The sequence below is a fragment of the Somniosus microcephalus genome, chromosome 30, assembly GCF_052327205.1.
Source record: "Somniosus microcephalus isolate GS21.2 chromosome 30, FLI_Smic_1.0, whole genome shotgun sequence".
In the NCBI taxonomy this organism is placed as follows: domain Eukaryota; kingdom Metazoa; phylum Chordata; class Chondrichthyes; order Squaliformes; family Somniosidae; genus Somniosus; species Somniosus microcephalus.
Genome location: NC_141016.1, coordinates 43,114,670 through 43,141,565, shown reverse-complemented (window position 1 = coordinate 43,141,565; position 26,896 = coordinate 43,114,670). Strand labels below are relative to the sequence as shown.

Below are 26,896 nucleotides of genomic sequence, written 5' to 3'. Positions count from 1 at the left end.
AGCGCTGCTCCTTCGTCAGGTGAAGTGGAGAGATGCATAAAGACACAGCTTATATAGTCAGAGAATAATGTCAGATGTTTACAGGTAATCTTTCTAACTGCCATTTATCACACCTCGGCAGAGAGATAATCACAGCAATCAAAGGTGTGAATGGTGTCCAAAATGTTTTTTGTCTTTTTTTGTTCTTCACACAGACCCCAGCATCTGCAACATTTGACCCCTTGTGACCCCACCTCATTGTTCTTTGATGTAATGTTTTCCTGACTGACCTGTTTGGACACCATTCACACCTTTGATTGCTGTGATTATCTCTCTGCCGAGGGTGTGATAAATGGCAGTTAGGAAGATTACCTGTAAACATCTGACATTATTCTCTGACTATATAAGCTGTGTCTTTATGCATCTCTCCACTTCACCTGACGAAGGAGCAGCGCTCCGAAAGCTTGTGACTTCAAATAAAGCTGTTGGACTATAACCTGGTGTTGTGTGACTTCTTACATTTGTCCACCCCAGTCCAACTCCGGCATCTCCACATCAGGGCTATAGTTATTGGATGATGCCAATCTTAGCTGTAATTTGTAGGGGGAAGGAAAGGTGGAGTTCCACAGTTCTGAGGCCCTGTGAAAAAGAATGAGTTGAAGTACAAGACAGGGCAATGAATCTTGATTTCAATCCTGTGTGAATGTAGGGAGAAGGAAGGGCTTTTCAGATGGGGCATTTCTAGCTTAAGAGGAACAAAAAGAAAGCTAGTAACGCTCTTAACCTTCAGATTATCAGCAGCATTTTGTATGTGCCTCTAGTGACAAGCAGGGTTAGAGTAATAAAATCCTGTGTGGGCCAATGTCAGAGACATAAGGAACCACTTGCAGCTGTCAAATCAGAAGCAGGCACTGGTACTGTGCAGTGCTGTTGATTTACAGGTCCTTGGCTACTGATAATTACAATACAGACAGAATGGAATGATTGCTTTTAAAGAAAAATGATAATAAATCCCAAGATTAGTGTGCAAAAGGCAGTGATGGACACAGTAAGGGTGGCAGGCACTAGCTTATCCTGTCCAGGACACGGTGGCCCTGATAATTACTGGGGCGGGACTTCTAAGCGGGGGAAGGAGTTCCTGTCTGTTTTAACACCACTGCGTGCGTGTTTGTTTTGTAGCTCCCCGCCCGGAAGCCAGCTGATTGATAGGCTCCTTGTCGGGCGGGCAAAAGAGCACACAGCCCAAGAGCAGGTCGGTTTCCTGTTTCTCGGGTTGGGGCTGGCGGCGGGGGTACAGCATGGTTTGGCGGGTCAGGGGGTGATCACGGGAGATCAGGGTTGGGGGTGTCGGTGTTCGCGGAGTTGGTTCCGATCTCGGGGAGGGAAGCAGGTTAGCTTGACGGGCCGGGGGGAAGCACTCCTGCTGCTCCTGGCTCACAAGCAGTGCTGGAAAGGCACTTGCCTCTTCCTCGCCTCCCTTTAGCTGTCAGGTTTGCCAGTAGTGACAAGCAGCATCTGTATTTCCTGCTATCAGTGGAGGCTTGGCTCATTTTGTGAGCAGCAGTGTCCTTTTCCTTTGTCCTTCACTCTAGTCAGAAGCACAGCTGCACCCAAGGCCTTCCCATGCCAGGCACATTGCTCTGACACACTGACGTGATATGCATTTGCAGTTTTTATTTCAATCAGCTTTTTAAAAGAATAATGCTGCAGGACTAGCCTGGTCGGGCAGAAAAAGCCCCTTTATTGGACTGACCAAAACACAAGGGAGAATAATAGGTAAAGGAAGCGTGCACATAGTACAACTGCTCATGTAGTGGCCATTAATCAGTTCTAAAATGAGTGTCCAAGCCACTTGTCCTTGTAGGCTGCATTGGTGAGTATTACATCAGACCCACTATAAAGTTTAAATCCATACTCCCATTAATTTGCTAAATCTCAAATTACTGATACAACATAACTTAGTATTTATTTTGTTTGAGGAATTATCAACCAACAAGAGACAACAACTCTCTCCAAATTTTGTAACAACAAACCAGTAAATAAGATATATAAACAAACGCACATAGGTCTGGATAGCCAAGGCTTAGGAACCACAGTTTGGACACCCCAATGTACAATAAGCCTTTGGCTAACGTAAGCAGTTTTACACTGAGAGACTTTACTGTATTTTCAAGTGCACCAGAATGGTAGAAAATTGGATTTGTAGCAATTTGTCTGTAGCTTGATTTATTAATTTATCACTTTTGCACAAAAATAAGAATTGTAAACTTCCCAGTTTTTATTTATTGGAAGAATATTGTAAATATCTGTTATTCTGGGGATTTATCAAATTCAACCTTGTAATCAACTTTAGAAATTAGAAGTACTTCGGTAGAAAGTTATATAGCACATTGGGCTAGAAATTCGTTATAGCCAAGAAATGGGCAATGTTTAGACTAAAAATGGTTAAGTAGCGCCAGTTGAAAATCATCTGGGCTGCACACAGAATTTGTCCTCACTCCTCATTAAAATGATTGCAGTCATGATTCTCGTCTAAAAACCCAAGCTCATTGGCGTTACACTGAAAAGGTGGACCAATATTGGGGGCAGTCTAAACGCAAGTAATTGTTGTCACAGGCTTTTTTCACTACTTAAAGGGGAGGTTCATTGATGCTGTAGCACCTCATTCTCAGCATTGTCAGGTGTGCAGCTGCCTCAACAATCAAGAAGGGCAACGAGAAGGAGCACTTATTTACAAATCCTGATGGCAGAACGGTGCCCCAGGGAGAGAGCCCGGAGGTTTTCCAATGAAGTTTTAGAGGCATTGGTTTTAGCGGTGGAGAGAAGGTGGGCGGTCCTGTACCCGCCAACTGGCAGGAGGCCCTCGCCACAGGTCTGCCGGACTATGTGGAGGGAGGTGGCACACCACGTCACAGGCAGCACTGTGGTCCCCAGGATCCACACAGTGCAGGAAGAGGTTTAACACGCTCACATGGGTGGTCAGGGTGAGTGAAGGCTTCAACAAATGCTATATACTACCATCTGTACCACAAGTTTCACACACTGCTCAATGCACCAGACCCCCAGCACTTACCCACCAACAATCTTTACTTAGCAACGCTCACGCCCACATCTCACAACTTGCACACAATGACAGCTATTCAACTATGGCAGGCGCAAGGGTCATTCGTTATTAGAATTCATGTGATATGTTTATAGATAAATTTATTAATTGTGTTTGGAATATTTTGTGGGGTCTCTCTCATTTCACCTTTGTGCCCAGGAGGATGCTGTGATATGGCGTGAGACAGGAATTGTATGATGGGGATGTGGTGAGCTACAGTGATCTGGGGTTTCATTTCTGCGAATCGGAGTCTGATGAGCCAGTTACAGACAGCCCATCCGGAAGGCTGATTGTCTTGCTGCCTTCGCTCCCTACGCCGTAGATCCTGGAGGGCGAGGTCCACTGCTAGTACAGCCCCCATGACTTTTAGCAAGTGTTGTAGGTTGGAGCGTTTCAGAAATAATTATGGAGTTTTGTACTTGCCACAACACTCCCTGATACCAAAGAACCTTGAAATGAATAAAGAAAACTCTTCCAGTAGCAGGAAGTAGCACACAGCCACTCAAACTTCAAAAACCTGTTAGGTCCAAGTGATTGGTGATGATCCTTTAAATAGCGTCGCTGGAGCCGGCTTCCTGCTGCTGCACGCCACCTGAAGCTGTCGTTGTTTTCTCCAGCCGGTAAGTTCATTGGCTGTAACAAAGTTGGGAGATCGGGCGTCAAGTGAGCGTTGCACACTCACTGATGTCACGAGCACCGTGATGGCGATCGCGTTCAGCAGCAGCGCTACCGGCGACACCGATATGGCGTGCAGCGCTGCAACCTGAGATAAAGCTCTCATCAGCGTTTTAGTGCCATCTCGTGGCACTAATGTGCGGCGCAAACCACACGAATTTCTCCCCTATTGAAATTTATTCCAAAATAAGAGTTCCATTGTTTTATCATTTACAAGTCAGTCTCCAGTGGTGATGCTCATAGTAAGTATATGAGGTTATATTACTGCAAGGCAGGCGTGCACGTGCCTACTGAAAGGACTTATTTTTATTTCTGGTTTTAACACATTTTCTTTTCCACAGTGCACATTCAGTTCCAACCAAAAGGGAAGCAACATGCTTGGGGCCCACTGGTGATACATAGATACATAGAAGATAGGAGCAGGAGTAGGCCATTCGGCCCTTCGTGCCTGCTCCGCCATTTAATGAGATCATGGCTGATCCTTTAATTCAGTATCCCGTCCCCGCCTTCTCTCCGTAACCCTTAACCCCTTTTGCCCGTAGAAATATATCTAATTCCCTCTTAAATATATTTAATGAGCTGGCATACACTGCCCTCTGTGGCAATGAGTTCCACAGGTTCACCACTCTCTGAGTGAAGAAATTCCCCCTCATCTCTGTCCTAAATGGTTTAGCCCTTATCCTTAAATTATGTCCTCTAGTTCTGTTCTCACCCGCCAAGGGAAACATTCCTTCTGCATCCAGTCTGTCTAGACCTGTCAGAATTTTATACACTTCTATGAGGTCCCCTCTCAATCTTCTAAACTCCAGTGTGTACATCCCTAAACTACATAGTCTCTCCTCATAGGTCATTCCCGCCATTCCTGGTATCAGCCTGGTGAATCGCCGCTGCACCCCCTCCATGGCAAGAACATCCTTCCTCAGATGAGGCGACCAAAACTGTACACAGTACTCGAGGTGTGGTCTCACCAGTGCCCTGTACAGCTGCAGCAAGGTATCCCTGTTCCTGTATTCTAACCCTTTTGCTATGAAGGCCAGCATACCGTTTGCCTTCTTGACCGCCTGTTGCACCTGCATGCTCGCCTTCAGTGACTGGTGTACAAGAACACCCAGGTCTCTCTGTACTTCCCCCTCTCCCAATCTATTGCCATTTAAATAATAATTTGCCCTCCCGTTCCTGCACCCAAGGTGGATAACTTCGCACTTGTCCACATTATAGTGCATCTGCCATTTATCCGCCCAATCGCCCAGTCTGTCCAAATCGCTCTGGAGCTTCCTGGTCTCTTCCTCTGAGCCCACCCCCCCTCCTAGTTTAGTGTCGTCTGCAAATTTGGAAATGCTGCATCCGACTCCCTGATCCAGGTCATTAATGTAAATTGTGAACAGCTGGGGGCCCAGGACAGATCCCTGTGGTACCCCACTTGTTACTGCCTGCCATTCAGAAAATGAGCCGTTTATTCCAACTCTCTGTTTTCTATCTGACAGCCAGTTCCCTATCCACGCCAAAACTTTCCCCTTTATCCCATGAGCCTCAATTTTCCATGCTAATCTTTTATGTGGGACCTTATCGAAGGCCTTTTGGAAGTCCAGGTACACCACATCTACTGGCTCTCCCCCATCTATTCTACCAGTTACTCCCTCAAAAAATTCCAATAGATTAGTCAAGCACGATTTACCCTTTGTAAATCCATGTTGACTCTGTCCTATCCTGTCCCCATTTGCTAAGTGCTCCGCTATTTCATCCTTAATGATGGACTCCAGCATTTTGCCCACAACTGATGTAAGGCTTACAGGTCTGTAATTACCTGCTTTTTCCCTACCCCCCTTTTTGAATAGTGGGGTAACGTTAGCTACCCTCCAATCCATCGGCACTGTTCCCGAGTCTAATGAATTCTGAAAAATCATCCTTAGTGCATCCGCTATCTCTAGGGCCACCTCCTTCAGTACCCTAGGATGCATGTTATCAGGCCCTGGGGATTTGTCCACCTTCAATCCCTTTAGCTTCCTTAACACCATATCCTTAGAGATATTGATTTGCGTCAGTTCCTCCTTTGCCAATGTCCCTATTTTTCCCGATATCCCAGGGAGGTTTTTTGTGTCTTCCTTCGTAAAGACTGACCCAAAGTATGCATTTAGTTGATCTGCCATTTCCTTATTTCCCATTATATATTCCCCCGTATCTGACTGCAATGGACCAACTTTGGTTTTCACCAGTCTTTTCCTTTTGATATACTTATAAAAGCTTTTGATATACTTATAAAAGCTTTTGGAGTTAGTTTTTATATTTTCCGCCAGCTTGTTTTCGTAATGTGTGTAACTAGCAGTGAGGTGGTATCGAGTTAAATCTTCCTTGCAAACTGCCTGTTTCTGCTTGGGGTCTCCAAGAAGAATATCTGACATAGAGAAGTCACTGAGTGGGGAATATCAGGTGCCGTGTGAGACCAAACTCTTTGTGATAATGCCCAACTTCATGGGTTGTTAACAGTTAAACCGAGGCTGCAAGTTACGGCATCTCATTAATTCTATACATTTGGCAAATATAAAATCAAGGACTGATTACACATTAGAACGTTTACACACATTCCAAAGTGTGTTTTTTATTGTCACCAAGATTTCAGTCCAGTCCAATGCAGGGTGTGAAATGTTCATATTGTTAACTTGGACTGTAAAACGCACCAGGAGAACAATATGGACTTGTATGCTGTCTGGAGAGAGTATTTTGAGTTGTATAACACTAGGTGAAGTACTGGTTGATACAGGCCTATCATTGGGGTATGAGCAGTTTGAAGGATGAATGAAGAGTATCACACAACATTAAGGTGTATTTGGTTAAGTGTGTTTTTGCTACGATGCATCAATATAATACACCAGAACCTGGTGATAGCACTGCTTTTTATTTTCAACAGATTCGGTCTATTCCGGGCAGGGGAACTTTCCTGATTTCCCCCATGGCAATCCTACCAACACATCCATTAATGAGTTTATGCACGGACCACCACTGTCCTACCCACCAGACATCCCAAATATGACTCCTGACAAGCCCCTTGGGCATTCCATGCCAGATCAGGTAAGGCTTCGCACCTTGAAATGTTTTTGCATCAGTTGTCATGTCCCTGGAGATTAGTCACTGAGGCAGCTGAATAGTTACAGTGCTAAAGCAGTGGAGCCACCTTTCACAGAATCACAGAATCACAGAAACCCCACAGTGCAGATAGAGGCCATTTCGGCCCATCGAGCCTGCACCGACACATATCCCACCCGATCCCCGTAACCCCTACACCAACACATATCCCACCCTATCCCCGTAACCCCACGTATTTAATCCCCCCTAACACTAAGGGTCAATTTATCATAGCCAATCAACCTAACCCGCACATCTTTGGACTGTGGGAGGAAACCGGAGCACCCGGAGAAAACCCATGCAAACACGGGGAGAATGTGCAAACTCCACACAGACAGTCACCCGAGGCCGGATTCGAACCCGGGTCCCTGGCGCTGTGAGGCAACAGTGCTAACCACTATGCCACCATACCTTTCATATGGTATTTACACTTAACCGTACTCTGTCATTTTGGAAAATATAAAACCTCATTAATGTCGACATGAGGGTTATCAAAATTATTGCAATCTTATGGTTCAAGTATACTAGAGAGCTGCCAAAAAACAGACGTACCTGGTATCATGTTTGTTTATATCTGGTCTTGCCTCAGGAGACAGCTTAGAATATAAACAAGGTGATGTACATACTTCCACAGGTGTGGGGGTGGCAGCAAATGGAAACGGGTGCCACTGGCATTGCTGAATTCTGTGGGCCTGAACCGGCATCCTGGAACTTGGCGTGGGCCACATTCAGCAAAGTTACTTGGACACACCGGGGGTGGAAATTGGTGTACGTCTCACCTGTTTTTTTGGGCATAAAACAGATGCAATATCTGAGCGCAAGGCCCTGCACTGAATCTGCGATTGGTCCTCACTGTTTTTAGGCGGATCTGGCGGCTGCCTGAAATCAGCGGTGGATCAATCAATTTAAATAATCAACGAAGGGCCCTTCTGCAAAATGCGTGAAAAACTAGGTGGCCTGTATTCTTGTTATATTCCAAGGAAAAGGGAACTTGCAACACTCCCCTCAGGTTGTTGGTTTCCACTGTCCCTGGTACAGCTGTATATGACATCTTCTCATTCAGCATAACCTGCATTTGACGTTTTGACAGAGGGTCAACAAGCAAGAACAGTAACAAGTATTTTACAAGCCCACTGACTCCCACAGCTACCTGGACTACACTTCCTCCCACCCCGCTTCCTATAAGGACTCTATTCCATTCTCCCAGTTTCTCCATCTCTGCCGCATCTGTTCTGACGATGCCACCTTCCATACCAGTGCTTTTGATATGTCTTTCTTTTTCCTCAACCGAGGATTCTCCTCTATCGTGGTTGACACGGCCCTCGACCATGTCTGTTCCATTTCCCGCACTTCTGCTCTCACTCCTTCCCCTCCCTCCCAGAACCATGATAGGGTTCCCCTTATCCTCACCTTTCACCCCACCAACCTCCACATTCAACGAATCATCCTCTGCCATTTGCGCCACCTCCAGCGTGATCCCACCACCAAATGCATCTTCCCCTCACCTCCCCTTTCAGTATTCCGAAGGGACCGCTCCCTCCGCAACACCCTGGTCCACTCCTCAATCACCCCCAACAGAACAGCCCCTCCCCTCCCCTCCCCACCCCACGGCACCTTCCAGTGCAAGCACAGGAGAGGCAACACCTTCCCTTTTACCTCCTCCCTTCCCACTGTCCAGGGCCCCAAACACCCCTTCCAGGTGAAACAGCGATTTACTTGTACTTCTTGCAATTTAATATACCGTATTCGCTGCTCACGATGCGGTCTCCTCTACACTGGGGAGACCAAACGCAGATTGGGCGACCGCTTTGCGGAACACCTCCGTTCAGACCGTAAGGGTGACCCCGAGCTTCCGGTCACCTGTCACTTTAATTCTCTGCTCCACTCTCACTCTGACCTCTCTGTCCTCTTACACTGTTCCAATGAATCTCAACGTAAGCTCAAGGAACAGCACCTCATCTTTCAATTAGGCACTTTACAGCCTTCTGGACTCCACATTGAGTTCAACAATTTCAGACTGTAAGCCCTGCCCCTATTGTTTCACATGGCAGCTGTTGATGATTCTGCCATCCCCATTTACAACATTTAATCCCTTCCGCCCTAGCACAGACCGTCCCTTTTGTTCTTTCCTCCCCTCCTTTCCCTGCCCCCGCACCTGCTTAAACTCTGTTACATCTCTAACTTTTTCCAGTTCTGACGAAGGGTCACAGTCCTGAAACGTTAACTCTGTTTCTCTCTCCATGGATGCTGCCTGGCCTGCTGAGTGTTTCCAGCATTTTCAGTTATTTCAGATTTCCAGCATCTGCAGTATTTTACACTTGGGTAAGCTGTAGGTCAGTAGCTAATCTGTCTCTGAATAAGAGGTACAAGTTGTTTGCACATACTGTCTCTGATGGGGTGACAGTGAGTATCCCTCAGCTTCAGGGGGAAGAATAAAGTTGTCACGTTTAACATTGAATTTGTTACTACAGAATAAATGCAACATACAATATAGCCCCAATACACTGGCCCTTCAAAACCCATTCTTCCTCTTTCTGCAGCTGGTTTTCAAGCCCTGTGATATTTTGACATCATGGCATTACAAGGCTGCCTGCAATCAAGAGTTTGAAACCCAAACTGTTGAAGACCTGATTTACAGTGTGGTCAGGGATCTGCAGACTGGGTTTAAATCTCCCAGCTGTTTTCCATTTCCTAGTGTGATCTGACTGGATTTACACTTCAAAATTAGTGAATTGGTATGTCAGTGTACCCCTAGCTTACTGAGAGAACTGACTAGGTTTTTTGAAAATCGTATGTTCATCACAAAGAGGGATATCGGTCCTAATGAATAGAACACTTTCCATTTCAGGCAACAGTGTCAACATTAAGGTCAGAGACCGAATAGATTAGAAACAGTAGAACTCCTTATTTGTTCTCAGAACAAGAGCATCACAACATTTTTCTGGTATTAATGTCACCAGCCTATGGCCTTAATGAGGTTGTCAATTAATGCAAAATCAGCTGCAATTTTGTTTTTGTGGGTCCATGCCAACTAGGAACAGGATTGAGACTGCCCATAGGTTCCTTAGTCACCAGCCAGAGGAGACTTTTATCCTATCATTCATGGCTGCATTTGAATCTAGCCGTCAGAGATGAAAGACCTCGGTCTAATCCACTGTGCAATCCATTCCCCCAAAATCAGCAATTCTAATAGGAATGATGCTGAAACATTTTTCTTTATATTTTGTAAATAATCACAAAACAGTGACTTTTTTTCAACATTGATTATTGAATATATACGATTCATTGGAACTTGACCCCCATGTCATGACTCATGGTATAAAACAGCCATTGTGACCCCCAAAGAAACGATCAGGTGCTCCTGGGAAGGAGCAGAGTTTGCAGACAGCGTTAGTTGGAATATTGTGGGCCTGCAGCCCCTGATATTCAGATGATTTAAATTAATGGATGGACAATCAGGGGCTTCTTAGCCACCGCTCCCTGTGATGATACTCTCCTCGGTGAAAGCACCTGTTTGGGGAATCGGGTCTCTAATATCTTTAAAAATATCAATGGAGAAAGGAGACTGAAGTGAGCCAGATGGCATTTGGAGTGTAGTAAAGTTAACAAGAAGCATTGCTTAAAAGTTTCTTTTTCTTCCCTCTGTTGCTGAAGGCACTGAACTAGGCACAACTCTATGGTACCTTTCCCAAGTCCCATTCCTTAAATGTGTGAGCCTAGATAGTGAGCATCAGCAGACTATTCAACCCTGGAAACCATCACAGCAGAGCCACATCCTGTCGGCCTGATGTCAGCCTGGGTTTACTTTCCAGCAGGAACAGGAGCACTGGGTGTTTTTTTCTCCCCACCCTCTCCTTTCTAATAACATAACATGGCTGTCTCCTATGTCTCTTTTACTGTGATACATTTTTTAACTTGCACTTTTACTGCCCATTCATTTGTAACATTTTGAGCATTTTCTAAGCATGTAAACTGCAAGTCCCATGCTGATGATTCTCAAGGGTAAATTTAACCCACAAAAACAATATCATGAGAGTTGTAATCTATGGAGTTTACAATACAGGAAGATCAGCTGGGGCAAGCATGATGTAATTTTGAAGTGTGTTGATGACTGCTATATTTTGTTCCTTTTCCAAACTTCTCCCCTGTCTCTTGGAGAGGTTCTCTTCCACAGGTGGCAACAGCTCGACAGCACCATAATCAAGTGGCTATTCTTTGTGTTAGCCTGGATAGTGAATATGGGGGTAGTTATTCAAATACAGAGGCAATCACAGCTGAGTCCAATACATTCTCAACTGACCTCTGATCGTTGCAGCAAGGGTTTTGGAAAGTGGTCAGAAGCAGGAATCCCGGTTGACATTTTTCCCCTCCCTAGCTCAGAAGCACCGATGCCAACTTCAGCACTTCCAGCTGCTGCCCCTGCTGAGATCAGCTCGCAAATGAGGAACTGAACCTGGGACCTTCTGGTCTGTATGACTTAGTACTACATCGGGAAGTGTCTATACCTACAAGGCCATCCATGGTGGACTGTGGTCTTTTAGTTTTCACTTCCACAGGTCTTATATTGGATTGAAAGTGGAGTTGAGGTCAAAAGATCAGCCACGATAGAGTGGAGCTATAGTAGGGGGTGATTTACAGCCAAATACGGAGGAAAAAACAAGTCAGCTGGGAAGGCAGAGCAAATATGTGAAGGCAAAAGGGAATATGGCAAGTCTGGAAGGCATTTATTTTAATGCAAGGAGTCTTGCAAATAAGGTGGATGAACTGAAGTTGTTGTTGAACACGTGGGAGTACGATATTGTTGCTATCACGGAGACATGGTTGAGGGAGGGTCAGGACTGGCAGCTCAATATTCCAGGGTATAGAATCTTGAGGCGAGACAGAGGGGGGTGTAAAAGGGGAGGGGGTGTTGCAATATTAATTAAGGAGTCAATTACTGCTGTAAGGAGGGATGATATATTAGCGGGTTCCTCTAATGAGGCCATATGGGTAGAACTTAAAAACAAAAAGGGGGCAAGCACTTTGCTGGGAGTGTACTATAGGCCCCCAAACAGTCAGGGGGAGATAGAGGAACAGATACGTAGGCAAATCTCAGAGAAGTGCGAAAATAATAGGGTAATAATAGTGGGGGATTTCAACTTCCCCAATATTAATTGGGATAGTCAGAGTGTGAAAGGCTTAGAGGGTGCAGAATTCTTAAAGTGCATCCAGGAGAGCTTTTTGAGCCAACATGTAGAAAGTCCTACAAGAGAGGGGGCGGTACTGGACCTAATTCTAGGGAATGTAGCCGGGCAAGTGGTGGAAGCGTCAGTAGGAGAGCATTTTGGCGACAGTGACCATAATTCGGTGAGATTTAAGGTGGTCATGGAAAAAGACAAAGACGGCCCGGAAATAAGGGTTCTAAATTGGGGGAAGGCCGACTTTAATATGATAAGGCAGGATCTGGCCAAAGTGGACTGGGAGCAGCTACTTATAGGAAAATCCACATCAAAGCAGTGGGAGACTTTCAGAAGGGAAATAGAGAGAGTACAACGCCAACATGTTCCCGTAAAGGTCAAGGGTGGGACCAACAAGCAAAGGGAACCTTGGATGACAAGGGATATACAAAAATGCATTAGGAAAAAAAGGGGGGCTTTTGGCAGTTACAAAAGACTAAAGACGGAGGAAGCCCTAGGGGCATACTTAAAAAAGAAATTAGGAGAGCGAGGAGGGGCCATGAAATAACACTGGCGAGCAAAATAAAGGAAAATCCTAAGATGTTTTATAAGTATATTAAGGGCAAGAGGATAACCAGGGAAAGGGTAGGGCCCATTAGGGACCAAAGTGGCAATCTGTGTGTAGAGCCAGATGATGTAGGCGGGGTTTTAAATGAATTTTTTGCATCTGTGTTCACTATGGAGAAAGACGATGTAGACATAGAAATCGGGCAAGGGGACTGTGACATACTTGAACATATTAGCATCGAGAGGGAGGAGGTACTAGCGGTTTTAGCAGGCCAAAAAGTGGATAAATCCCCAGGCCCGGACGAGATGTATCCCAGGCTGTTGTGTGAGGCAAAGGAGGAGATTGCAGGGGCTCTGACACAAATTTTCAGGACCTCTCTGGCCACAGGGGATGTACCAGAGGACTGGAGAACAGCTAACGTAGTACCATTATTCAAGAAGGGTAGCAGGGATAAACCAGGGAATTACGGGCCAGTGAGCCTAACATCTGTGGTAGGGAAATTATTGGAAAAAATTCTGAGGGACAAAATTAGTCTCCACTTGGAGAGGCAAGGATTAATCGGGGATAGTCAGCATGGCTTTGTCAAGGGTAAATCATGTCTGACCAATCTGATTGAATTTTTCGAGGGGGTGACTAGGTGTGTGGATGAAGGAAATGCTGTGGATGTGGTATACATGGACTTCAGTAAGGCTTTTGACAAAGTCCCGCATAGGAGACTGGTCAAGAAGGTAAGAGCCCATGGGATCCAGGGTGCCTTGGCACGTTGGATCCTAAACTGGCTGAGTGGCAGGAGGCAGAGGGTGATGGTCGAAGGTTGCTTTTGTGACTGGAAGCCTGTGTCCAGTGGGGTACCTCAGGGATCGGTGCTGGGTCCCTTGCTGTTTGTGATCTACATAAATGATTTGGATGAGAATGTAAAAGGTATGATCAGTAAGTTCGCAGATGACACGAAAATTGCTGGGGTGGTAAATTGCGAGGAGGAAAGCCTCAGGCTACAGGACGATATAAACGGGTTGGTCAGATGGGCGGAAAAGTGGCAAATGGAATTTAACCCTGAAAAGTGCGAGGTGATACATTTTGGACGGACAAATAAGGCAAGGGAATACACAATGAGTGGTAGGACCCTAGGAAGTACAGAGGGTCAGAGGGACCTTGGTGTACATGTACATAGATCCCTGAAGGCAGCGGAACAGGTAGATAAGGTGGTTAAAAAGGCATATGGGATACTTGCCTTCATTAGCCGAGGCATAGAATATAAGAGCAGGGAGGTTATGATGGAGCTGTACAAAACGCTGGTAAGGCCACAGCTGGAGTACTGTGTGCAGTTCTGGTCGCCTCACTATAGGAAGGATGTGATTGCTTTGGAGAGGGTGCAGAGAAGATTCACCAGGATGTTACCTGGGATGGAGCGCCTCAGCTATGAAGAAAGACTAAACAGGCTGGGGTTGTTTTCCTTGGAGCAAAGAAGGCTGAGGGGGGACCTGATTGAGGTGTACAAAATGATGAGGGGCATCGATAGGGTGGATAAAGAGGAACTTTTCCCCTTGGTAGGGGGGTCAATAACAAGGGGGCATAGATTCAAGGTAAGGGGCAGGAGGTTTAGAGGGGATTTGAGGAGGAACTTTTTCACCCAGAGGGTGGTTGGAGTCTGGAACTCACTGCCCGAAAGGGTGGTAGAGGCAGGAACCCTCACAACATTCAAGAAGCATTTGGATGAGCACTTGAAATGCCATTGCATACACGGCTATGGACCAAATGCTGGAAAATGGGATTAGATTGGACAGGGCTTGATGGACGGCGCAGACACGATGGGCCGAAGGGCCTCTTTCTGTGCTGTATAACTCTATGACTCTATGATCTTATTGAATGGCGGAGTAGGCGCGAAGGGCCGTATGGCCTACTCCTGCTCCATATTTCTTAATTGTTATGCCACACTTTTGAATCGTGGTGTGATGCTTTGTACTCTTCCGACCATCAGTTAAATGTGCTGGAAAAGGTTTGCATGTCTATGGTTGTCCCATGGTCTGATCTCTTTTTTAATCTTTTGTCCACAGATCGCTCATTCTGGCACAATGGATCAATCCCACACTACTCTGCAGCAAGGAGTCCATGCACTTCACCTTGGCACCCAATCGGGGCAGTCACTGCACCACAGAAGCCCTTCCCAGCACCCACGGCAGCTCCAGCAGGCAGGCTCCAGTGCCCATTCACATAGCGAATTGACCTTCAACCCATCCTCAGTTATGGAAGGTCAAGCAAGTGGCCAGGGAGCAGCTGATGTTCCAGAACCTTCTCTGGAAGTAAGTGTGGCATTTTTTCATGATCTCTTCATGTACTATCATCAGCTTCTTTTAAGTGAATAATACTTTAACCACAGGACTGTTCACGTGACAGGAACATTGGCTTTACCTTTACCTTGAACTGAACAGTCAAGAACTCTCAATACTGTACGATGAATAGTGTGTTCAAGATTCCAATTCCTTTAGATTTGAGCTTGGAACTGCAGTTTCAGTAAGCTGCATTGTGTATGTTCTTTCAATATTCGACATTTCCACAATTCTCTAAAGGAGCCTGTGTTAATTCGCAGTCTCTAGCTTTGGCTGCTTTTGTCCTGAAAAATCTTACATCAAAATATCTCTGTAAAAATAAATGGGAACACAGGCTGAAATTTTCTGGGGTCTGTGTGGGCGCGATTGCTGGCGGGTCGGGTGGGAAATCTGAAATAAGTTGCAGCCGATCGGGAACTCGCTGTCATCCCGCCCCACGTATGTTTGCCGGTGCGGCAGCGACCCGACTAGCAGAGGTGGGCGACCTAATTCAAATCATTAACAGGTAGTTGTCAGACCCTTAGGCGCCTTTTTCAGCCAACCTTTTGAATTTCCCTGGCTGCCCACGGGATTCACGCAGCTCGGGAACCACATCTGTTGGCCTGAGGCGGGAGTTGAGTGGCCATTGCTCCAGCTGATTAGATGATAGCATGAAATGTACTATAAAAGCTCCCACCTCACAGCTGGTCACTTTCCTCAGGCAGAAGCTGTTGCTGACTGCAGTCCCAGCACACATTTAGCTTTCTACAGGCTGCAAGCGTTTCCAGCAAAGTCGCCATCCAGTCTCACCTCATTGTTACAACCTATCAACGCCATTGACAGCTTGCTTCTCTGATCTCTACTTGGCTTGCCATCTATTACATAAGCATGGGTGCCATTTATACTGTGTCACCTTGGTCCTCAGAATCGAGCCCCAACACCAGAAGCACCAGGCACACCATTAGCACCAACAACTACACCACCAACCTTCTCTTCAACCACCTGATGCTGCACAGGACAGAGGGCATCAGTGCAGTGCTGCACTGCACCGGAGGCGATACCCCCAACACGGTCTACAGGCAGAGGATGAGCTTCCTCAACATGACTGAGCAGCAGTGCCAAAGGAGGCTCAGGCTATCGCGCCAGGTCGTCGCAGACATTTGCAGATTGCTGGAGGAAGACCTGCAGCCCAGAGGAGCGAGTGGACACGCCTTACCAGTAGCTGTCAAAATCACCAGCGCCCTCAACTTCTTCGCCTCAGGCTCCTTCCAGGGATCTGCAGCAGACATGTGAGGCATCTCGCAGTCAGTCGCCCACAGATGCATCATACAGGTCACCGATGCCCTCTTTGACAACTCAGCCAATTATATCAACTTTGCCACTGATGAAGCCTGTGTTACTGAGCGGGCGCTCGGCTTCCCACGGTTTGCAAGGCGTCATCAACTGCACACATGTGGCCATCAGGGCACCCCATCATAACCCAGGAGTCTTTGTCAACCACAAGGGCTTCCACTCCCTCAATGTGCAGCTGGTCTGCAACCATAGAATCATAGACCAGTATAGCACAGAAGGAGGCCATTCGACCCATCGAGTCTGCACCGGCCCTTTCGAAGAGCAATAGTTAGTTCCACTCTCCCGCTCTTTCTTCATATCCCTGCAATTTTTTCTCAATGAAGTATTTATCAAATTCCCTTTTGGAAAGCTACCATTGAATCTGTATCCACCACCCTATCGGGCAGTGCATTCCAAATCCTAACCACTCGTTGAGAGAGAGAGAGATGGGGGGGCCTCGGACACATTCACCTGGAGCCAGGCCCAGAGCACTGAGCCAGGCCAAAGGATTGCCGCACTCTCCGTCGAATATATTCACACTATTGGTTTGAGGGCAAAACGAAAGTGAGACAAAACAATTTGTCACATTCGGTTTTTTAAAAAAGCTTGTAATAGGAAGATCATCATGCATGTGTGTGCCAAATTCCCTGGCAGCTGCCATGACTCGTCCTTCACCAGTCTACCCTCCCTCAGCTCTTCACTCCTCCAAACAGACTTTCGTTGGCTGCTTGGAGACCAGGGCTATCCACTGAAGACGTGGCTCATGACACCCTTGAGGAGACCAAGTACTGAGACCCAGGAGAGATACAATGAAAGCCACATTTCCCCCAGATGTGTCATAGAGCAGACAATAGGCATGCTCAAAATGCGCTTCAGATACCTTGACAGATCTGGAGGAGCCCTTCAGTATGCACCAGCCAGGGTCTCGAGAATTGTCATGGTCTGCTGCGCCCTGCACAACATAGCGCAGCAGCGAGGATTAGCACTGCATGCAGAGCAAGGCACTGAGCGCACAGACTCTTCAGAGGAGGAGGAGGAGGAGCATCAGCTGGAAGATGAGGAGCAGGACCTGGAGGAACCTGCGGGCCAGATCCCACCAGCACCCGAGCACATTGCTGTCCGGGATGGCCTTATCATGGCCAGATTTACTTAACTCTACGCAGTACACCCATATGGCTGCCACATGCTGCACCAGGCTGGCACCACCTCACAGCAACACCATAACAGATCCCTACAATGATCAGGCCATTCCTGTCACACTGACCACCATTTCTGGAGGTACCGCTACGTCTCACCGTTCACTGCAACTCACTAAGCCACTTCCAAAGGTGCACACAAACGTGTCCAAGACAGGAAAGTGGTGAAAATAAAGATTTTTATGATTGACAATACATTAATGGAAACTTGACATTAACAATGAATAAAACACCCAAGTGGCTACCTTTGTGAATCTACTTGTGTGTCATCTTTCTCTTCCGCGTGCTTCTACGAGGTGCTACCCCTGTGGCTTCAGCAGAGGTAGAGGCAGCCTGCTTACTTCCCTGCTGTGACTACTTAGACACTCTTGGCGGACGTCCTCTGGGTTTTGGAGCCTGTGATGGCCCCGCCAAAGTCTGCTCCTCATGCGACTGTGCAGGGGCAGACTCGGCCATCGCGATCCGACAAGCCACCTGGGGCTGTGACTGAGGAGGTGGCAATGGGGGAGAAGTGTAAGTGCTTTGCGAGGAGCCCCCACTTCTATGTCCCCTCTCATCGTCCTCCTTCTCATCGGCCACCTGCTCTTTCCTGCTAGCGAGGAGCTGGAGAGCACCTTGCTGCACATCAGTGGGGCCATGAGGACCCACATCTACGCTGATGTCCCTCCTAGACAGGAGGTCTATGAGCCTCTGACACCTATGCTCCATAGATAGCCATCTATTCTCCATAGAGACCATGTGCTCTTGTGAGTGGCGCATTAGCTGCATCATGCAGATGGCCATCCTATCCATGGAAGAGCCTACAGTCACCATCGCCTGCAACATGGTGGTGCTCATGGTGAAGATGGACTGCTCCATTCTCTGAACATTTGCAGACATCGCGGTCGCAAAACCTGTCAGAGCCCCCTGCACTTCTTGCTGCACCTCCAGGATTGCCCTTTTTGGATGGCCCCCGAGGCTCAGCATCTGCATGCAGCTGAGCAGAGCTGGGAGCGTGCTACGCCCCCTGGCGAGGAGTCTCCACTGCTGTCCCTGTCTCCACCATCTGCTCTTGCTCATATGTGACTTGTGACAACACTACTCTATCTCGCGTGGGACCCACCGAGGTGTGCGTCTCTTCTCTGGTGCTGGGTGCGCTCTTGTCTGGTGACTCTGCGCCCTCAGAGGCTGGAGGCTCCTCTGAGGAGTTGTCTTCCTCTTCCTCCTGGACAGTCGGGAGGGCTTTTGATGGACCCGTGGGAGAGTAAAGAGATGAGTTGATATGTCATATGAATAATGGGTCAGATACCATTATGCACATGGTGACCATTCAGTGGCTGATGACATCAGTCCCTATATGAGTGACTGATGTATGCCATGTAGCTTTACGATATGTAATTCTGTCACCAGGTTGCTGAGATGTCCCCCTCTCTCCATCTCCCACCTCCAGCTGCTCGGCCATTCCCGATACTTCCAACACAGCCTCCTCTGCTGTTGTGAGGGTGGCAAATGATGGAGGCCAACCTCCAATTCTCTCCCGCTCCCTCTTAACTGTGGGCTCTCTTTTCCTGCAAGGAGGGAAAGAGAAGGTTGAGTGTGAGTGATGGAATGAGTGTAAGGAATGGATGGGTTACATCTTTAGAGGGTGACCATGATGGATTGGGGTGGCAATGCCAAGTGGCCTCCTTGTGTGTTGTTAGTTGGTATGATTGTGTTAGGATGAGGGTGAGTGTGAGGGGTGGCTAGTAAAATGGGGATGTGATAATGTAGATAGGGAGAGGGATGGGTGGACGTGCAAGATGGGTGTGAGTAAGGACGTGTAGGAGTAGGGTTGGGAAGGCATAGTGATGGGGGTGTAGTGAGAGGCACAGCAGGATGAAACTGAGTGTACCTTTCCTGATCTAATGAGACCACTGCACCCAGGTCTTCCTGAACACATCGCTGCTGTTGACCTCCTCTGCAATTTGGAGCCAGGCTCTCTTTGTCTCCTGGGGAGGTCTTATCCGCCCATTTGAAAGGAAGAGGACCTCCCTGCATGCTCTGACACCCTCCACAAGCATATGGAGGGAGTCATCGGAGAACCTGGGTGCAGCCCTCTGCCTCTGTGCAGTCATCTTGCCAACTGCTTGGAGCAATCAAAGCCTCCAGTGTGCTGCCTGCACACTCCTAGATGAACCTTCAAATGCAATGTGGCCATGGCGCCTTTAAATATCCCAGCTGAAAATGTGTCGTCGATAACGCCGTCAGACCCGCACCATTTAATAGGGCAGGATAACGCGCAGGGCGGGCTTAATAGGCCCCATTTGCACAAAGTCAATCTCAACAGTGGGATGGAAGCAGCAGCGGAGTCGCGACCCGCCATGCTGACCGCCCGCACCCAATCCGCCCAGGTAAAGGAAATTCCGGCCATAGACTTCATCCACGTCTCTCTTCACCAACCACAACTCCATTTGATGTGGTCCCAGATTTCACTCCTGGTCTATACTAATGTACAGGAAACTCTCGATTTACCAGCACCTAAATAACCGGAAATCTCGGTTAACCGGCAAAATTCAGGAGTAGGTTCAGGTAAGTTTTACTTCATATTAGTGGCCATTCCTCGATCTGTGGCTGTGCAATCGGGGTTGCTGCACTTGTTGCTAAGCAACAGGGAAGCCTGGATTTGTTGCTGTGTACGGAGCTCTCGTACCTTTTAACTATACCACTCTGTAATCCGGACTTTTTGATAAACCGGCACCACGCCGGTCCCGTCGGTGCCGGATAAAAAAGAGTTTCCTGTAGTTGATCTGGACCAAAGCTATGCTGCAACTGGTGCAGCTCATGGACTAGACAAGAGAAAAATCAGGCAGGGTTTCTACTCCTCATCGCTATTTAGTGACTCCCTCCTGGAAAGTGTGTGCATGGATATTGGGTGAGGACAACAGGCTTGTCTGTGATGTTCATCACAGTTGAATAGCTTGTCAACCCTGTCTAGATTCACAAAAAATGAATGGCCACTTGTGCAAGGTACAAAAGAAATGCTGGCATCCATGGACGTACTGCAGCCACATGTGGACATTTTCAAGAGAAAGCTTGTTGCAAAAGTAGAGTGGTTATAATGGGAGACCTTAATTTTCACATAGACTGAGAGAAATAGAACAGCATGAGTCCCAAAGGCAGCAAATTCCTTGAATGTCTTTGAAACGGTTTTCTGAAATAATATGTTCTTGAACAAAGATGAGAGCACATGGAATTGGAGGTAACTTATTGACATGGGTAGGGAATTGGTTAGAAGGTAGGAGACAGAGGGTAGGGATAATGGGTATGCACCCAAATTGACAGATGTGACTAGTGATGTCCCCTAGGGATTCATACTGAGACCTCAGCTTTTCACTATATTTATAAATGACTTCGATGAAGGAATAGAGAGCCGTATATCCAAGTTTGCTGACGATGCTCAGTTAGGTGGTACAGCAAATAGTATCGATGGGAGCAGAAAGATTCAGGGAGTGGGCAAAACTGTGGCAGATGGAGTTTAATGTGGGGAAGTGTGACGCCATTCACTTTGGACCTAAGAAAGATCGATCAGAGTATTTTCTAAAACTAGGAACTATGGAGGAGCCGAGAGATTTAGGGGTCTATGTACAGAGATCACGAAAAGCTAGTGGACAGAACAAAAAATAATTTTAAAGGTTAATGGAACGTTGGCCTTTATCTCAAGGGGAGCTGGAATACAAAGGGGTCGAAGTTACACAACAGTTATATCAAGCTCTGGTTAGACCGTGTCTGGAGTTCTGGGTTCAGTTCTGGGCCCCGCCCCTCAGGGAGGATATACTGGCCTCGGAGGGGAAGCAGCGCGGATTCACCAGAATGATACTGGGGCTAAAAGGGTTGAATTATGAGGACAGGTTGCAGAGACTAGGCTTGTAGTTCCTGGAGTACAGAAGATTAAGGGGTGATCTAATTGAGGTGTTTAAGATGATTAAAGGAGTTGATAGTGGATAGAGAGAAACTATTTGCTCTGGCGGGGAAATCCAGAACAAGGGGGCAGAACCTAAACATTAGAGCTAGGCATTTCAGGAGTGATGTCAGGAAGCACTTCTGGACTCTCTCCCCTAAAAAGCTGGGGGTCAATCGAAAATGTCAAAACTGAGATTTTTGTTAGGTAAAAGTATTATGGGGTAAGGAGCAAAGGTGGGTAAATGGAGTTGAGGTACAGATCAGCCATGATCTAATTGAATGGTGGGACAGGCTCAAGGGGCTGAATGGCCTCCTCCTGTTCCTATGTTCTTAAAAGAGGAGAGGGTAAAAAGTGGACAAGTGCTGGATGTAAAAATCATTAATTGTGGTGTAATTTTATAGGAGAGAAGTGTATCGTTGATGGGTAGTTTTCAGATAGGTTGGGAGCATGTAAACATTTGCTGGATAATTCATAGTGCATGTGCAGTAAATTATTAATGTTGAATATTAGAGGAATCGTTTGCAATCACAAGGAGCGTTCTGTGGTACGGTTACAGCAAGAAAGAAAAGGCGTCTATCCCTCAGCTAAGGAGTTTAAGCCAAATTCTTTGCTTTGTTTTTTGCCAAAGAAATCACAAATATTACGATTCTACTGACAAAATGGAAACTTAATGTACTGTGTACGTTCTGTAATTACTGGAGCTGCTCCTGAATCTATGCTAAGCCTGCCACCTTGAAATGAGTAAGATACAGAGGATGGCAGCTGAGGACAATAGGTGCTCTACTAACCTGCCTACCCAGTAGAAACCGGGCGGGCAGCTTGTTAAAATCACTCGGGGGGGCGGGGGGGACTGAGCTTCTGACGTTCCACTCTCTTCCATTTAATCTGCTCTTCTGAGCATGCGAGAAAGACACTCACCAGAAGGTGGTGGGATCCTTCTTTAAATATGCAGATTGGACTCCGATGAAGTTATCGGGGCCAGGCTGGTATTTTAACCAGTGGCCTGTGCAGTCTGGGCCAGAACAGGCCAAAACAGTTGAGTTTTTTAACTTTCCTTATGGGGTCAGGAGTGCTCCTCTGGGCCACCCAATCACGACACCCTCCCGAAAGCCTGACATCGGTAGTGGGGAAAATGCTAGAGTCCATTATAAAAGATGTAATAGCAGAGCACTTGGAAAACAGTGACAGGATTGGACAAAGTCAACATGGATTTACAAAAGGTAAATCATGCTTGACTAATCTACTGGAATTTTTTGAGGATGTAACTGGTAAAATAGATAAGGGAGAACCAGTGGATGTGGTGTATTTGGACTTTCAGAAGGCTTTCGATAAGGTCCCACATAAGAGATTAGCATGCAAAATTAAGGCACATGGGATCGGGGGCAAGGTATTGACTTGGATAGAGAACTGGTTGGCGGATAGAAAGCAAAGAGTTGGAATAAACGGGTCGTTTTCCGAGTGACAGGCAGTGACTAGTGGGGTACCGCAAGAATCGGTCCTAGGACCCCAGCTGTTCACAATATATATTAATGATCTGGACGAGGGAATTCGATGTACTATCTCCAAATTTGCAGACGACACAAAGCTGGGTGGGAGGGTATGCTGTGAGGAGGATGTTGTGAAACTCCAGTACGATTTGGACAGGTTGGGTGATTGGGCAGAAACATGGCAAATGCACTATAATGTGGATAAATGTGAGGTTATCCACTTTGGTGGCAAAAACAGGAAGGCAGATTATTATTTGAATGGCAATAGATTGGGCGAAGGGGAAGTGCAAAGAGACCTGGGTGTTCTTGTGCACCAGTCGCTGAAGGTAAGCATGCAGGTGCAGCAGGCGGTTAAGAAGGCAAATGGTATGTTGGCCTTCGTAGCAAGAGGGTTCGAGTACAGGAACAAGGATGTCTTGCTACAGTTGTACAGGGCCTTGGTGAGACCGCACCTTGAGTATTGTGTGCAGTTTTGGTCACCTTACCTGAGGAAGGACGTTCTTGCCATGGAAGGAGTGCAGCGAAGATTCACCAGGCTGATACCTGGGATGGCAGGAATGACGTATGAGGAGAGATTGTGTCGATTGGGCTTATACTCACTGGAGTTTAGAAGATTGAGAGGGGATCTCATCGAAACCTATAAAATTCTGTCAGGCCTGGACAGAATAGATGCAGGAAGGATGTTTCTGATGGCCAAGGGTCATAGTCTAAGGATAAGGGGTAAGCCATTTAGGACTGAAATGAGAATGAATTTCTTCACGTAGAGAGTGGTGAACCTGTGGAATTCTCTGCCACAGAAGGCAGTGGAGGCCAGTTCATTAAATATATTCAAGAAAGAGTTGGATATATTTCTTAAGGCTAAAGGGATCAAGGGATATGGGGAGAAGGCAGGGACAGGCTACTGAATTTGGATGATCAGCCATGATCTCATTGAATGGCGGAGCAGGCTCGAAGGGCCGAATGGCCTACTCCTGCTCCTGTCTTCTATGTTTCTATGAAACCCCTCTCCGTGACTTACCTGAGTGCCAGGGACCATTCCTTCGGTGGCGGCCATTATGCTCCAGGCATACAACTGTCCTACAGATGAGGCCCCGGAGTTAAAATTGTCCGAACCTCACGCTGACGAAGTCAGGATCATTTGCAGCCAACCTCAGCCCCCACCCACCCAACCTCCGCCCTGAGTTAAAATACGTCTGCACTTTACCACGCATCCATAGACTAAATCCATATCCCAAGCAGTTCACCTGTCCATCAGTATTTGTCCACTTTTTGCTCTTTCTCTTTTCTCTTGAAGGTGACAACATCTTGATGCAATAATCACTTTGTCCTATTCATGGCAATGATAATACACAGCAATTGGTGTTTCAGCCACTGAAAAATCCACTACTGGTCATTCTGGTAGAAACCGCAGATGTGAAGAGAATTCCAAATCCCTTCAATTACCAAACTCCATCAACTGTGTGTTTGTTTTTCTTCCCTTCCCTCGCATCCCCTGAAATTGACTCATTTCTAGGTATAGAACCATGGGTGCCAAGTAGTCTCTGGTACATTGTCTAAGTGACCTTTGACAATGAGGTTATTTGACCAGTGAACAGCACCGTCAGAGAAGGTCTTTTACCTGCTCTCTTGGTTGGGGAATAAATAGTACATGTCATGGAGGAAGGTTTAAAACAATGTGTTTTTGAAAATATAAAGGAAAAAGACCAAGATCACTTCCTTTAGTCTTGTGGAATGACTTGGGCAGTCTTATTATTCTTCGTTCTCTGCAAAGCTGACAACCGCAGGCATGAATTTCAAGGCTGAAATTTGTTTAGTCTTTTTTCAGCTGTTTTAACATCAACACAAAATTCAGTTAATTTGTCACAAAAGAATAAAAATAGAATTGATCTTAACTTTTTCCTTTGTTTCCTTCTATCTGTTGCCTAGCTTCTTCCAGAGATCACAAACCCAGATGAGCTACTGTCCTACCTAGGACCTCCAGACATGCCAAACAACACCAATGATGACCTTCTCTCCTTGTTTGAGAACAACTGAAATTCTTCCCTTTTATACAGCGGGTGAAACCACCATAATATCCCTAGCTCCATCTCCACTGAAGCTCGGCCGAGACTGCGCACTGCCTTGCATTGTTAGCAGTGAAAACCTATTGACAGATGTCTGTGTGGACAGTACTGGTAGGAGATCCTCCCAGACCCATTGTAAAATGTCATCTAGCACCTTTAGAGTTCTAAATATCTTTAGAACACTCGGATACGGACCAGGTTTGAAAGTTTGACAAGCTAGAAGAAAGCAAATATTAGGGATTATCTAACTACTACCAATGGTTATCAAAGGATCAACCGAGTAATCTTCTGCTACCAATGCCACAAATCTTGTCTGGATTTCCAGGCATTAGATGGCAAAAGATGGGAAAGACTTCAATACAGCAATTAGCCCTGGGTCACTAATTGCAGAAGTTTTTTATTCAGCTTAGTAATATAGTGGATTATTCTCCACATTCACTGTTGAAGTGAGGACTGTGACATCCTAGGAATCAAATGCCTTGTACGGGGAGGAAGCTGAAAAATAAAAGGGAACTTGAAAACCTCCTTATCAAGTACAGTGGCTTTCCTGGATCCCTACGGTTCCCTCTGTATAGAAGAGATGGATGGACACTCACTAACACTGACTTCAGAATTATTGAAGAGAACGCAAAAAAAAATTATGATCAGTTACAAAAAAAGCACAAAAGATTTTAAGTGTACAATGTAGGGACACTACAGCACTGAGGGGAAAGAGGATTTCTTCTCTTACGCTGTAATGAAACAGTATCACTGCCTACATTTCATAACCTGTGAGTAAAAATGTTGGACGTCATATCATTGTAATATAAAAGGAGTACACAGAGGTGATTAAATGACAGAGTACTGTGTTATTATTCCATTTTGATGTCCCTACTCCTTTTCACCATTTTTGTTCTTTTGTATATTTGAAAAAGAGCATTCCCCAATCTTAATGTAAACTTATCTGAACACACCAATACTGTTCTACATGCTGTGGCTTTGTACCAAGTCCATGTGGCACCAAAAAAACAGCTTTCTTTCTTTATACTTAAAGTACTGTGGAATTAGGATGGCAATGCCCTTTGGCAAAACAATTGACAACAGTACCCAACAATAGTCATTCATTTTAATGCTGCTGACCATCGATTGCAGGTGAAAGGCAACATTTTTATACACCTTGTGGTGAGAGAAATGGTTTAAAACAATACAATCATTGCGTAAAATAATCTTTCTCCTGACTTTCTGTATGTGCAGATTACTTCCATAACTTTGATGGGGGTGGGGGGGGCGGTAAATGTATATTCCATCAGTTCTGTTGGGCTACAGCAGTTCAAGATGTCCATGAACTATTTAAGATGGCTGGGATATGTAAATCAATATTGTGTAGGTTTGGGTTTTAAGTTTATTGAATCTTTCTCCTTTGTTAGGATTTTCTAGGGTTGTATTGAAATCTGTAAGACAATAAAAGCTCATTGTCCTTTGTTTAATTTCTATAACTTTTTATTTTTTAACTTGTTTTCTGTTAGAAGGAATTTTAATTTTAATACAGTAAATCTACACTATTCACTGAACGTCTTGCTTCTACATCAGTTCCAGGACGTGAAGAGCTGGGTTGCTGCTTTTAAATGTTAAATTGGATCAAAGACAAATCAATGAGATACAAAGAAGTCATGAATGCTGAGAATACACAGAGGGTGAGTCAGTGTCTGAAAAGAGAAAGACAGATTGACATTTGGGTGGAACTCTTCAACAAAACTGATACAGTCAAGAGGAGAATCTCCTTTACAGGCCTGAGCAAAACAAAGAGGGGAGAAGAATTGGTACCAATGTACAAAGATACAGCAAATGAGTTCAATAGCCAGAAAAGAGGTGTAGGGTGTTGTATACTGTGTAAAGGTCAGGCATGTGAAAGGCATTAGAAAGACAAAAGAGGAATTCAATATCTCCAAATAGAAGAGAAAGCAGTGGAATGTGGATAAGAGAAAAATTGGTGGGGGCTGCTGGAGTACAGCT

The 26,896-nt window shown here is 46.1% G+C and overlaps 1 protein-coding gene across 5 annotated transcripts in view; it reads left to right on the top strand.

Annotated features, from left to right (window-relative positions):
- The window catches only part of LOC147098181 (zinc finger MIZ domain-containing protein 1-like), a 162,277-nt gene extending 135,912 nt beyond the window's left edge, over positions 1 to 26,365 (top strand). For 4 of the 5 annotated variants that reach the window (XM_085971386.1, XM_085971387.1, XM_085971385.1 and 1 more), the window contains 4 exons: positions 4,604 to 4,750; positions 6,663 to 6,823; positions 14,656 to 14,901; positions 24,768 to 26,365. In XM_085971386.1, the coding sequence (XP_085827512.1) occupies positions 4,604 to 4,750; positions 6,663 to 6,823; positions 14,656 to 14,901; positions 24,768 to 24,875 (662 nt within the window). In that variant the 3' untranslated portion in view covers positions 24,876 to 26,365. The remainder of the gene's footprint in view (positions 1 to 4,603; positions 4,751 to 6,662; positions 6,824 to 14,655; positions 14,902 to 24,767) is intronic. The other variant, XM_085971388.1, reaches the window with a different exon arrangement.
- The last annotated feature ends 531 nt before the right edge of the window (positions 26,366 to 26,896 follow it).